The 15147-nt window shown below is 38.7% G+C and overlaps 1 protein-coding gene across 1 annotated transcript; it reads right to left on the reverse strand.

Annotated features, from left to right (window-relative positions):
* Positions 1–9895: 9895 nt before the first annotated feature.
* LOC142486907 (uncharacterized) lies at positions 9896–13440 on the reverse strand. The gene is made up of 3 exons (XM_075585378.1): positions 13075–13440; positions 11599–11676; positions 9896–11233 (listed from the first exon to the last, which is right to left on the reverse strand). Exons 1-3 carry the CDS (start codon positions 13349–13351, stop codon positions 10155–10157), a joined length of 1434 nt encoding a protein of 477 aa, XP_075441493.1. The 5' UTR covers positions 13352–13440; the 3' UTR covers positions 9896–10154.
* Between the last annotated feature and the right edge of the window lie 1707 nt (positions 13441–15147).

Here is a 15147-nt window from a genome sequence, read left to right on the forward strand (position 1 = left end):
TTTTCGGTGCTCTGTTCTAAAAAATTGTAGTATTCGCTAGTATGTTTAGATTTAGCTCCTTCTTTATTGAATTCTTCTTCTAGTGTCATTCAAGTATTCACTCCTCTTTTTATACAGTCATACTTTTCTGCGTTCTGTGATGACCTGAATCTGTAGTCTATTGGATGGTCTATAATTCGGATAGGGAAATTTATTGTACCATACCAGTTGTCGTGATTATATCAAATTAAATGTGATTTGTACTATATGTGTGGGTCAGTCTCATACTAGAGTTTTTTTTTATTGGGACAGAACTACAGTGTTATTAGTCCCCAGTACTGGGTTCCTCTGGGTTGAGTGTCGGGTTTCCTATGATCTAGTGTTTAGTACTGAATATTTGGAACAATTTCTCTGATTGCTCTGCTCATAATCTTTTTTGTACCAAGCAAACGTATTGAATTTTCTTGTAATTACTTAATTCTCTCATTTATTATTTTTTTCTTTAATATCATGAAAGTATATGGTATTAACAGCACCTCAATAAAGGTAAATCACTAATAGATGAAGGTGGGGTGTACGGAAACAAAGGAGGGACCCCGATTCCCTCTAAATTGGCAATGAAGAACATAGAAAGTGTTCCCAGCACACAATCGAAATTATCAATGTAAACAACACTGAATGATATGCAAAAAAGTGTACATTTTACTATTTTAAAAAATTTGTACAAATATGGCAAACAGTTTGCAATAGACAATGATACTGTTCTAGTCCATCAACTATAGCCACAAATGGTATCTATCCAAATAGCACACTAAGAGTAATAGACAAAAGGGAATGAGGGAGGGAGAGGCAGTAAGGGAAAACAAGGAAGGGAGGGGGTGGAGGATGAAAATAAGGGGGGCAACTTTTCGGTGCTCCTAGCCCCTTTTTCTGGTCCGTTCTCAAAGACCAAAATGATCCTGGTACTTCCCTTACCCCTATAGAGCAAAAACTCCCTTATAAAAACAAATGACAGAGCTGAAATAATCCTGTAATACGTGCAACAAACAGTCTAACAACTGGAGATATTTCAGCCACAAAGCAGCAAAATTAACACACAACGGTTGTTAACACCACTAGTACAAATGACCAATGGTTAATGCTGCCACTAATGTCCAAGAAAAGGACAGCCCTGACAAGCACCTAAAGTCAAATGAGCACAGAATCTGATAAAAACCAAAATTATAGTAACGAGTTACTGAGACCAAACAGCAGCAGTTCAGGGAGTATGGTACTGAATATTTGGAACAATTTCTCTGATTGCCCTGCTCATAATCTTTTTTGTACCAAGCAAACTTATTGCATTTTCTTGTAATTACTTAATTCTCTTATTTATTAGTTCTTTCTTTAATTTTAATTCTTTAATATCATGATCTATCTTGACACATCCAGTTATTTTTATTGTGTTGTTCTAATTTAGTCTGAGCTTCCACAATTTTTTTTTAATCTCATTGAGAGTCTTTTTAACAAGAAATTGTATTAAAGTGAATGAGCATTCGTCCAAAATACCTTCCCATTCGGGCACAATTTATATGTCTACATTTCCCGAAAGAGGGTGTTTTGATTAACCTTAGGCCTCTAGGAATCATACAGTGTTTTATATAGTTCTCTAGGGTGATTAAGTCATAGCAGTGTGTAATTTCATTTATTTTTCTTAGCGTTTGTTTAAGTTGTTGTACGGTAGTAGGGGTAGAGGGTCTTCAGTCTCTATATCCACACTACGAGAAAGATCGAAAGACCTCTTCCTATTTTTTCTGTTTAGTATAATTAGAGAGAAACCTCGCTCTAACCCGTATTGCAGAGATCTGTGTGCTACCTGGGAGATAGTGAATGTGCAGACAAAAGTACACCGGGGTATAGAGAAGAAAGAAATCCCTTAGTTGGTGCACCACAGATATAAAAGAGAAATGAAGAGCTGTGTATTGGAGCAGCAAGGTACTGTTTGGCAGGACCTATGTGACGGTCCTGCCCTCACAGTTTGGGTTCGTTCAGTTGGTTAGTTAAAATGTACAACTATAAATAATAATACACATAATTCAGTGGTTAGACTCACTGTAAAAGGTTTAATTCTAGGTATGGTAAATAATGTACCTGTATAACCACAGTGTGACTGTTACAGGGTAACTAGTGCCAGGTCTTCTTAGTCAATTTATACATGCACAGAAATGAAATAAAGAGAGTGCTAAATGTCTATGGGCCTCATGCAGTAAGCGTTGATAAGGGAATTATCGCCATTTTATAGCCAAAATTGGGTTTGAGATTCAGTAAGCGCCGATAAGTGCTTGATATCGCCAGGTTTCGTAGCCGATTATTTTGTTATGGCCAGTCGGCTGCCGATAAGCCTGTTTTCGCCACTGATCGCCACTTTTTTAAATCGGCTGGATTCAACAACAAAAAACAGCTTATCGGGGCTGATCGGCACTACGAAATTGAGATGTTATGGCCAATTTCTCCCGCCAACTAAAGTTGGCAGTTTGGAGGGGAGAACGATCGCTAAGGCTGCCGCAACGGCACTTAGAAAAAAAAAATCTTCTGTACATCAATGGAGTCAATGGAGCGGGGACGTATAACAGTATAGTACTGTTTACGTTTCATTGCTCACAATACAAACGTCATTTGCATTACAGTGTGGGGGCATTCCCTGCATTGTGTCACAGCTGACGTGTATTATTTGCATAACATTATACTTTTACATGTTTGCAGCATTTGCGGGTCACATTACTCATCATGTGATGATGTGCCAAGGGAAAATACTATACTCAACTCTTAAAGGAGAACCTCACATCATATCACACATTTTATTGAACTGAGCGACAATTATTTACATGATGTTACACATGACACACATGTCACACATACACCGTATATTCATGTTCCTTTACATTACACAATGCTTGTAATGTGACACGCATCTTTAAACGTTCATGTACATCTGTCTTCTCATGTTTACATATACTTTTGGGTCCTCCCTATTTTCATGACGTCACTTATTGGACGCTCAATCACATTGCATGTTTACATTGTAACCGTAGCATTACAAGCACTTCAACCTAACTTATACACACATGTACAGTAATTCAGCATTGGGACACCTTGTTAACTCATTCTATACCAACTATCCTCATTACACAAATGCATGCATATGCACACGACTATTCATTGTTGGCAACATGTCACAATAACATGCCTAATTACACATGTTACACAAAACTTTTCCCACGTCAATCTCAGCCTTTTTGCCTAATTACATGACTGACTGTTGCGTTCACAAGTGTTACATGCATTGCACATGCAACTATTTATTTTCAAGCAATGTTTCTACAAAGGTTCACGTCACATCATTGCCAAATATCATCATTCCCTGCAGAATACACACAACAAATACTTATAACAAGAACTGCACAAAGCTTGCCACAGAAGTACTTTATTATGTTAATGTAACACCTTGCATTTTACTATGTCACCTGACATCATCACATACCTATTTAAAGGACGCCCATTACCTGATCATTCACAGCTACTCATTTCAAAATGTTGAGATTGTTTAGGAGACGGAGGAACATTCTTTTCTATGACATGCTTGATGATGAAGACAATCATATAGGGCAAGGGAGGGACACACCGAGGGACAGTGACAGTGACAGGGACAGTCACGCGGATACGACAGAGACAGGGAGAGGGACAGGAGATCAGAGGAGAAGACAGAGGAGACAAGTTGTGCCTCGTCCGCGTCTGTACAGGGAGAGAACCCTGTTAGATGGGATGAGTGAGGAGGAGATTGTAAGTCGCTATCGTTTGAGTTCAGCAGCAATCTTAGCTCTTTATCAGGAGATAAGGGGAGATTTAGATTTTTTCACAGCCAGAGGTCGTGCAGTCCCTGGGCTTGTTAAAATGCTGTGCTCATTACATTATCTTGCTTCCGCGTCATACCAGACAACTGTGGGCATAGTGGGCGGGGTCTCGCAATCTACATTCTCGCGGGCCTTGACCCAGTTTCTCTATGCACTCAATAGACGCGCTAGGAATTATATTCATTTTCCTACAGAGGCGACAGAGTGGCTGGAAGTCAGGACTGGCTTTTATAATATAGCAGGGATACCATGTGTGCTGGGTGCAATCGATTGCACACATGTTGCTTTGATTGCACCTAGTCAGAGTGAGCATGTGTACCGCAATCGGAAGCACTACCATTCACTCAATGTACAGGTGGTATGTGATGCCACGATGAGGATAATGCATGTGGTACCCAAATTCCCTGGTTCCAGTCACGATTCCTCTATCCTGAGGAACTCTTCAGTCTTCCATGCGTTCGAAGAGGGACATTTTGAACATGGTTGGCTGCTGGGTGAGTACACATTTACATGTTCTAACACAAAACACATTTTTATGTAGGAATGTTGGCATTGTACAATTTGATCACTAATGTCAGCTTATGTGTGCTCCATTCATTATAGGTGACTCAGGATACGGAATTAGGCCGTGGCTCTTGACTCCGGTGCTAAACCCTCAAACTGAAGCAGAGGAGAGGTACAATGCAGCCCATATATCTACAAGATCTGTTATAGAGAGGACATTTGGCCTACTCAAGACCAGATTTAGGTGTCTGGACAGAACTGGTGGGGCTCTTCTATACAAGCCTCAAAAAGTGTCTGATATTATCCTTGCCTGTTGCATTTTGCACAATGTTGCACTCAGGCACAATGTACAATCAGACCTAGCTGAGCCTTTGGTAGACGAGCATCCCACCCATGTAGCTGCTGAAAATGAACAAACAGCCAGTGGTGGCCAGACACGCCAGAATCTCATCAATTCATTTTTTTCTTGTAAGTAAAAACATATATGTTCCAAGTTATACTTTTATACTTACATTATGTTATCTTAACAATAATGTTTTTTTATATACCCTTCTGGTAGGACACAGATGAATATGGGTTGCACACCTTTCTTTTCTCTGCTGTGTGCACAAAGGGATGTGGCACCGGTATGTTATTGTTGCACAGGTTATATAATCCCTCTTCAATTGTACTTTAGTTGTGTGTATGTGAATACAACTGGGGTAACAAAGCACTAATATTTTAGCATTGTGTTGTTCCTTAGGCTAACACAATACACATATTATGCCCATACTCATTCATGCTTCTAGTATGCTTACATACAATGTTATTGGTGCAGTGTAACATGTACATCCATATGATGTGTACACCAGGCTGATTTACATTTTGAATGTCATGAAATATACATGGTGTTGCACATTTAACACCAAATACACACTTTGCTGTGTTGTTTACGGTACTGAAGATGGCATGTCAATGTTTGCAATTTATATATTGTTCCTTTGCATTATAGGTATATCTCCAGTATGACTGATCATGGTATGTATATTTGCTGACATCTCTCATAAGATGTGCCTACATCAATCTTCCTATAATTATTTGAAGTCAAAACCCAACATATTGGTTTAAACACAAATGTTACATATATGTACTTTCTGTATCATGTATATGCATTTAGCTACTCTTGAGCTTTCATGTGCATTGTATTAGAAAATGATTACTCCCATTTCATCACATTTTATGTATGTTTCCTTATAAATTCCATTAATGTAATATAGAGGTGTTTGGAGACAAGGGGATAACTGTACTTATTTCTTTACTTACGGGAGATCATTCATCACGGATGAAATTGACTGATCCTAAAACTCCATGCATGAATGCCTGCAATCACAACAATGCGTACTACATCTTATATTTAGCAATGTTGGTGTTTTGTAATGCTAGGAATTAATAGTCAACATTAATTTACATTTGTGACATGTGTATGTATAAGTCACACGTGTGTGGATGTGTCCTACATGTACCAAGTGTAAAACTGTTAACAGAAAACACAATTTTGTTGCAAATGTTACTGTCATTTAGCATTTCTAATTTACCAATATGACAATGTTGGTAATATTTTTGCAATATAAATCACGTCACTTCATCATTATCATGATGATAATTATCAAGTATTCTCACAATTGTAACGTCAATCACGTGCACATTAGCATAGACACACTTTTTAAGACAACTGTTTGTGTCTGTATCAATTTGTGTAGGATCCATGTATAACACCGACAAATGATAACACCAGCTTTATTATGGTAGCTTATATCATCATATTGACTATACTATGTATTTTTAGAACGTTTAATAAACACAGTAAACTATAGTTAGTTAGGTTAATGATATATACACAGAAACGTACTTCATTACATGATGTTGATGTCATATTCAGAACATCATGCATTGTAGGGGACCACAACATCTGGCCAATAACATTATTTGCTACAGTCCCAAACCATTTTATCAACATACCCATGTAACAAGAGATTTTTAACAAGAAATGGCTAGTTGGTTGTAAGTGTCCTTTACATTGGGAGAAGGAGTGGCTCAGTGAGTAAAGACACACACTGGCACTGAGAGTTTGAAGCAGGGGAGTCTGGTTCAATTCCCGGTGTCGGCTCCTTGTGACCTTGGGCAAGTCACTTTATCTCCCTGTGCCTCAGGCGGCAAAAAATAAATTGTAAGTTCCACGGGCCAGGGACCTCAGCCTGAAAAATGTGTCTGTAAAGTGCTGTGTACAACTAGCAGCGCTATACATGAACATGCTCATATTATAATTATTATTATTATTATTATTGTTACATAGTTTCGACAGTCATACGTTCCATTACACAATAGAATTCACAAATGTGTTAGCAGAGTGGGAATGGTTGTTATATATAAAACACACCATGCCATAAAATGATAGTAGTCATTAAAGAACACTCAATAAAAATTCATGAGGCACTATTTTGCAACATCATTATGTTAATTAAGTGCTTATGCAATATAGGCATAAGGGTATCACATTTTTAATTTTTTGTTAATAAGCGCTGCAAGCAATATAAAATTAGTTCCATATGTAGTATAGTAGTCGGTGGCTCCTCCTCACAATCATCTCATATAAAGGTAGACTCTTCTGAAATCATACATTGATCCGATTGTATCTTCCCCGACATCTCTGAAATACAGCAAACACATGATGGTCAAATATGGCACCTTACTATATATGTATCCGTGACAACGCGTTACACAGCTCTATATGATTGTGTACATACACACGTCACTCACTTATATGTTAGAAGTACAAGTGTACATCAGTATGTAATGTTTCTTTAAATTTGTAGCAGGCATAACTATGTATATGATGTGAACGTTGCCTGTATACTGAAAAATGTGCGCGCACATCTTAGTGTGCGCACGCACTTCACGCTTGGCTGCACTAACTGTTAGCGCATGCGCAAAACAAAGCGTACATTGTGCGTTCAATACATCTTGAAAATACCATTAAACATAAAATCTTTATTTCAAATACAATGAATACGAAACTACATTCGTTCTAAACGAGTACATCTGTATTCTTTTTAAACAGACGTGTTTGGACAGAAAGGACGGCCGATAACACAATGCGCAAATGCAATACGTGTGACGTCATGTTAAACCAGCGTGAAACGCACGCTAACTCTCCTCCCACTCAATTAACATTCTGCTAACGCCCACTTTACGGCTACAAACACTGAGCCGCACACATGACACACTGCAGTTACCGTTACTATAACAAAACATGACAGCCAATAGGCTTTGAGGCGCGCACGTCGCTTGGGGGCGGGACTTACATCCGTAATCCTTTTTAAGGACGCCTTGGGCCATGACAAGGGTCCCACGTCATACGTGGTGGACCCGCTTTTAAATGTTGTAGATGTAGCATGATAACAAAACAGGTATGTGTTAGAGTTATGGTAAAATGTTGCTAATATGTTTAAAGTGATAGGAAAGTACGTATATTTATTCCGTCAGCAATGTGTACTACTCTTTCAGGTTCTACTATATTGTATTCGGAAACAATTTCTTTGTGATCGCTACATGTTATGCAGTCTGCAATGTTACGCTGTATCCACGCATTGAAAGGGAAAATGGTGGTTAAAAAAAAAAAAAAAAAAAACATTTAAACGCACAGTCAACGCATAACGGTTGTTATATTTACCATTCTTCTAGAATTAACTCTTCGTCTGGCTGCAACTGGTCGCTCCAGAAATGCAAGGCATTTTCATCCACGCTTGACCCACCCGCTGAATCCAGTATGACACACATCTCCTCCATGAAGCGCTCATAGGAATCGCCACTGCTTTCTTCAAACAATTGGTCGGGAGGTAGGTTCATTTCTTCTGGTTCCCATTCCAATGCATTTTCAGCTGAAAGGCTTGGTACATAATCATAGTACTTTTGTTGTTGTACAATGTGGGTTTCAGGAATGGAGGGTGCAGATATTGCAGCAGGTATCGATTCACACGGAACAGTAGTAGCGGATCCATTGCTATTGGCATTAGGAATAAATATGCCTTTCACAACAATATATGTGCCCTCTTTCAGGGTAAAATGCTTTTCCTTTGCAATCTTCCAGAAACCATAGGTGTGTTCTAGCTTATCCTGCACACGTTCAAAAAAGTCATTAGTTGATAAAGTGAATCTTATTGAGGAATTAAAATTCCGCGCATGCCTACGGTTTTGGTAATAAGGATATTTTGCTCGAATCAAATCATAGATTTGGCGTGTGCTTGCTTTGTGTCCGCGACTGTTTAAAATAGCTTCTGAAACCATGTACTTATACCCTAAAAGGGGATTCATATTGTTAACGAATTCATCAGCCATGTCAGAGTAGCACAAAAGATGTGTGCAGTTCTGTCTTCTTTGCTCATCAAAATGATTCTGCTCAATGGCTAACAAATTCCTGTGTTTCGTTTTCAAGGTCAACAAAAGTAACTAATTTTACTCCTTATTTCAAACGCCAATTGGATGTGTCCTTTTAATTGGGTTAAGTTTTGTGGTTACTGATAGGCGAATGTGGGAAAAACATGTATCATTATTTTATCTCGTTTGTGAAAACATTGCTACACTTATTTCAGTAACATTGAGTTTTCTAGAAAAATAACAAAGAGCACTGTGTGAAAATAGTGCTTAGACAGCCATATCAGTAAATACACACACCTGCAAAATGAAATGTTTTTTTCCCACATATTTTTCTGTGTGTATTTGAAAGTCTGGTTAACTACCTGTCTGCATGAGTTTAAATACGTGTGTATCTATATATATATAAATATATCTCTCTCATAAAAATATATATATATATATAAAGTGTATATTGTACTATATGTATAGTGTGTGTGTGTGTGTGTGTGTATATATGTATATGTATATATATATATATATATATATATATATATATATATATATATTGTATCTTTTTTTTTTTTTTTTTTATATTGCAGGAGTACACACAACATATTGATGGCAGTAAGTAGGCCTTGTATGAAACCTATTTAAATGGTGATAAACATGAGTGAATTAAGTAATAAACATTTGTTTGCACCCAATAATGTTAGAGGCTCACACTTAGTATAGTTGTCAAACATTAGGCCTGTATTATTAAAATAGTGTGTTTTCACAAGGAAGCATGAAGTGTATGTTTTTTGTAAATACATCTATACCAGTTTAGATAGTACTATATATATACACACACACACACACACACACACAGTGTGTGTCTGTGTGTGTGTGTGCATATATCAATACATACTACATATATTTTAGTATAAATTCAGAGATGTTCTTGAAACAAGAACACATAAATGATTAAAGGACAACATTACAATGGTCACCTAAGGTAAGTAATATTTAACACAAAATCCTGCTGTACACGTACAAGAAAGATGTTTGCAGTTAAATAGGTGCTTTTATAATTGCATGAAAATAATATGCACATGCAATGATTACATCAATTAACACACCCAAATGCAATGTTTTGCTGCAAAGTCAATGGCAGCTTCTCTAAACTTAGCAACTGGCTCCTGGTGGACCATTACTGAACAGACGATTAAAACATAAATATTTATAACACTATTCATTAATTAGTAGTGTTAACATTTCCAAAACTTCACGTGTACAAGAACATACTTGAAAGTTTGGAAACAACACAGTCTTCAGCATACATACAATAGTAATTAGATAATCTGAAGTCAACAAAACAAGGCCAAAGACATATTTTCTGAATTATAACATTTATTTTTTTTGTTCCTTTTGCGAGCGAGTAACAGGCCTGCTTGTTGTCTCTTGAATTTTCCTTTTTCTTTTGCCACCAACTTTAGGCACAACAGAGCCACTTTGAGTGGCCTCTGGCACTTCACGGGCAGGGCTTGTGGCCAGTGACTCACCTACAGGGCTTTTGGGCAGTGATTGACCTACAGGGCTTTTGGGCAGTGACTCACCTACAGGGCTTTTGGGTAGTGACTGTTCACCTACAGGGCTTGTGGCCAGTGACTCACCTACAGGGCTTTTGGGCAGCGATTCACCTACAGGGCTTTTGGGCAGCGATTCACCTACAGGGCTTTTGGGCAGTGACTCACCTACAGGGCTTTTGGGTAGTGACTGTTCACGGACAGGGCTTGTGCCCACTGACACATGTGAGCAAGTTGGTAGACACTGCACAAGTGATGGTTGGTCTGTTTCATGTGTGTCTTTTGTTGTTTTTGACCAAAAACTGGTCAGTAGTAACTGCTTGTGTTTTCTTTTTGTGGCCTCCTTTGTAGGTGTCAGCTGCTGAATTTGTACAGATGGCAGCGGTAGGATGGCGTCAGGAACCTGCACAGCAATGTCTGCTACTTGACCGGTAACATTTGGGCCTGGTGAATGAATATCAGAAGCATGTGGTGAAAACTGACCTGCATGAACAGATCCTGCCTGTGAGCTGTTGAATTGTGGTACATTAGTCATTCTCCAGTAATTAGCTTGTGTTTGCTGAACAACTAATGCTTCGAATGAGGTGTTGATTTTTTGCAACTGTTTAGGCACTTCAATGAAGACTCTGTGGAGATGTGCCAATTGTGAAACTGTTTCTTCCTGCAGTGCAATCATCCTTTCCAGCACTGTCATCAGGTCAGAATGGCGACGATTTTCTGCTTCCACAATTTTTCCCTCAGAAGCTACAATTGCATCATATGTGGTATTTGCTGGACGTTTTGGCGGTAAAACAGTTTCAATTGGAACCTCTTCATGGTCACTTGCTTGTATTTGTGTGTCTATGGCGGCGGCGGCATCATCATCATCATCATCATCATCATCAAAATCCTCTTCATCATGTTCTACAAATAAATGTACACATTATTAAATGGCATGTTAATCTCTGCTGTGTTACTATGTAATTGTACTGTGTCATAAGTAACAAGTAACATGTTTCCATACGTTTTATAACCTCACATTAAAAACTACCTTGACTTAAGAATAATGTTTGGACTCAGTATGAAATATGAGTGAATGAAAACTTGCTGTAAACTCACAACTCCTACATGATAGTTAACATCACTAACACAATACAAGTTGCCTTACACTTCATTTTCACTGACACTAAGTAATCCTATTTAAAGAAGATGTGCAAAACAAATAATGAACATGACAACATAACATATAGAAGAGCACATATTATATGGCCACCAACTGATACACTCACCTTCTAGGTGTGTTGAGCTGGCTGACCCAGGTGAAGACACTTGTTCAGTCTCAGGTGACACATGTCCTTCAGGGGCAACTATATATAACAATAACATAAGTTTTACATTTACATGTGTAAATATTGAACAAACAGTTATTGTATGTTCTGTATTTATGAGTACCTAACAGCATCATTTCCTTAACCCAAAATGTGTGTGTGAAAGTGAACATAAATAGTTGTAATAACAATGTACTTGCCTGTGTACTTAGAACTTTTGAGTTCCCTAACATAAAACATACTATGTTCCTGCAGTAATGCGTGAGGATAAATAGATAAAATTTGTACATAAAAATCATATGTTGTGTAGTGATATCAGTATCATAATGTACATAACTATCATGAGCTGACCATTCACAATGGTTATCATGAAGGTGGTCATATTGCAAAAAGTGTTGTTTTTGGTAGAGGATATGTGTGGTACATTAATATAAGATGTGGCACACCTGAATGTGGCTGTGACTCAACAAGACAACACATGCAGTGTGTGATAATGTGTCGTTGATAGTAGTAGTTCAACTATAGATATGAGTGAACTAATGTGTGAGGTACGCTTTGATAAGTAATGAGTTGTTGGGGCATTTAGTAGCTAAAGTGAAGCTTTCAAATGAGTGTGATTAACTTCAGTTGTGCTAGTCAGGTTGTAAGAACGGTATTCCCTTCCCCAAAAAGCCTAATCAGCCACACCTTTCAATTACTTGAAACAGGTGAAAATGGTGTGAACTAAGTTGCCCCTAAAATGAGGCTGTAATTAGTGTGTGTGCTGAACCCCACCCCCTCTGTTGAAGTGTATGCTGTGATGAGATATTAATTGCAGCTGCTTTAACACAATGGTAGATGAGCTAAATAGTCGTGTGCAGTTTTTAAGTTATGAAAACAATGACATAAAATATGATACGTGTGCCTCATTATGCTGTCTGTATATGAGTTAAAGCAAAAATGGACCTTTTCATAAACAACTATAGATGTGTTAGTGCAAGTGATGTTTGTAGGCCGTTGCATGCAATATATTTGATGCATGCTTAAAATAGGCAGTAATGTCATGTTTGTCGGAGTAAAATAAATAAAATACACAATAATATTCAACATATTTCTGTTCTGTACCTGTAGCTAGTAATAATTTCTGATTAACATGTGTTACACATGTGTACTACCCTGTTGTTCCCCATCTTCGGCCACCATCAATTGCTTCCACTGCAGCAATGCATTTTGGGAATTCACATGTAAATGAGCACGCAATGGCACGTGCTATATTAGTTACTGCTTTTAGTAGGACTACAACATATATGTCTATTTTGAGATATATATATATACAGAATCAGACATATACATATATAGATGCAGGTATGCTTATATTGTGAAGACAGTATAAAAAGCAGTGTAACTATGCAAAATAACTGTAAGCAACGACACGCCTAGTACAGTAATATTTCTCACCTGGTGGAAATTGTGAGGGGTAAATTCCTATATCACGGTCACCAGGTAAGCCTTCCACGACGACGGGAAGTAATTTTGCCCGAAGCAGCTCCTCCAATGGACTTAATATGAGACGTTGTGGTGTGGGCCCACCTCCAGTGCCAGTAGCATGCACGCGTTGGTGTTGTATTTTCTTTTTCAATTTGGACCTAATATCATCAAATCTCTTGTGACAATTCCGCTTGTCCCTCACATGATTCCCACACGCATTGACACCAATGACTATTGTGTCCCACATTTCTTTTCTGCTTGCTGAACTTGTCCGCCCTTGAAAAACATATAAAATATATGAGGTAAATGATTAATAATAGAAGCACCAGTTTCCTACACTGCTAGCTGTTCCAAGAGATAACAAACATGCTGTTTTATGTGTAATATGTGAAGCTCATGAGCATTCACTACTAAACCTATACATGTAAGCAAGGTTGCATTCATATTGTATGCAGTTATGGCAAATTGACCGCCTGTGTTTAGTTGTCCTTGTAAGGCATGATAAAAAGCTGTGTTTCCAGACTAATTAACATAGAAAGATATTGTGAACCCATATTTGCATATGAACAAAACTCAGATGACCTAGGATCACATGTATTTGAATAATAAATGTAAAGGTACACTTACCTAGTAAATGTCCATATATACTGTCATAGTGCTCCAGAATGCCAGTGACAAGAGCTGTATTTTCCTGGTCATTGAAGCGAGGATTACGTGGCTTCTCCACACGTTTCTTCCGAGCAGGTTTAGGGTCAGAGCTTGGCTGGTGCTGACTGGACTCTCCTTCTTCCAATGGAAGAGACTCCAAAAGCTGCCCACCAGCAAGCACGCCACCACCATCCACCCCATCAGCAACTGCGCCACCAGCAGCACTCCTAGCACCAGCACTCCCACTCCTAGCAACAGCACTCCCACTCCCAGCAACAGCACTCCCACTCCCAGCAACAGCACTCCCACTCCCAGCAACACCACTCGCACTCCCAGCAACATCACTCCCCTGAACAGTACGTTCACTCCGACGCGTACTCGCACGAGTAGCACTCCCACTCCCACCAGCATCACTCTTCCCACGCTTTGCGGGCATACTTCCAGCACTCACAAAAAACAGACAATAAATGTACAGCCAATCACACGAAACACTTCCACATATAAAACAAGACAAAGATGTAAACAAAACAACAATGGACAAAGCTCACCCAATACACAACAAGTCTCTCCGTCAATATGCAAATCTTCAATCAGCCAGCTCTGTGCGTCTCTCTCTCTCTCACTCCCAACAACACAGAGAATGATTAGCAGTACACGTTGCCTTTAAATATGGCGCGCAATCAAATACATGCTTGTTTCGCCTGATTCAGCAAGATTTGTGATTGGGCAACCTAACAGCACCCCGCCACGCACGCCGATACACCTGTGTGTGATCGGATAATCATCGTGAGAGTGGGCGGATTTGTTTTCTGGTTGATTTTGAATGTATTCGGCACTTACTGCATACGGAGAGGAAAAATCGCCATTAACATGACTAATCGGTAAGCTTGCCGATTTCACTTAATCGACGCTTACTGCATGAGGCCCTATGTGTCATAGACTAGTTGTATCTTTTGAACACTAGTTACTTTTATATACTATCTGCAGAGGTTGTGTGTGATCCCTATAGAATACAACCCACACAATTGGTGGGGATATCTGCCAGAAGGAGACTGGCGCTTAGTGTAGCAGAGGGTTCTTACAAATCTCTGATCTGTGTGCCTAGGGTAATAGACATGGATACTGTCACGTTAGATGTTGAAAGCACATGTTTAGTGTCCGCAGGTGGTATACAGTACTGTATGTGGACTCACTTGCGATCCTGATGGCAGTGCAAAAACATATGTTTACTGCATACCCCATGCATGCTTGCAGTGGTGAATACACAGGTTAAGGGAAAAAATAATAATAATAAAGACCCCAAAGTCTCTAATTAAGGAAGAGTTTTTCACTCACAGTTTAGTGTTAATACTGTACATGATTGGTTTATATCTACTGAATTGATATATACCATGT

Source organism: Ascaphus truei, chromosome 2 (assembly GCF_040206685.1).
Source record: "Ascaphus truei isolate aAscTru1 chromosome 2, aAscTru1.hap1, whole genome shotgun sequence".
NCBI lineage: Eukaryota > Metazoa > Chordata > Amphibia > Anura > Ascaphidae > Ascaphus > Ascaphus truei.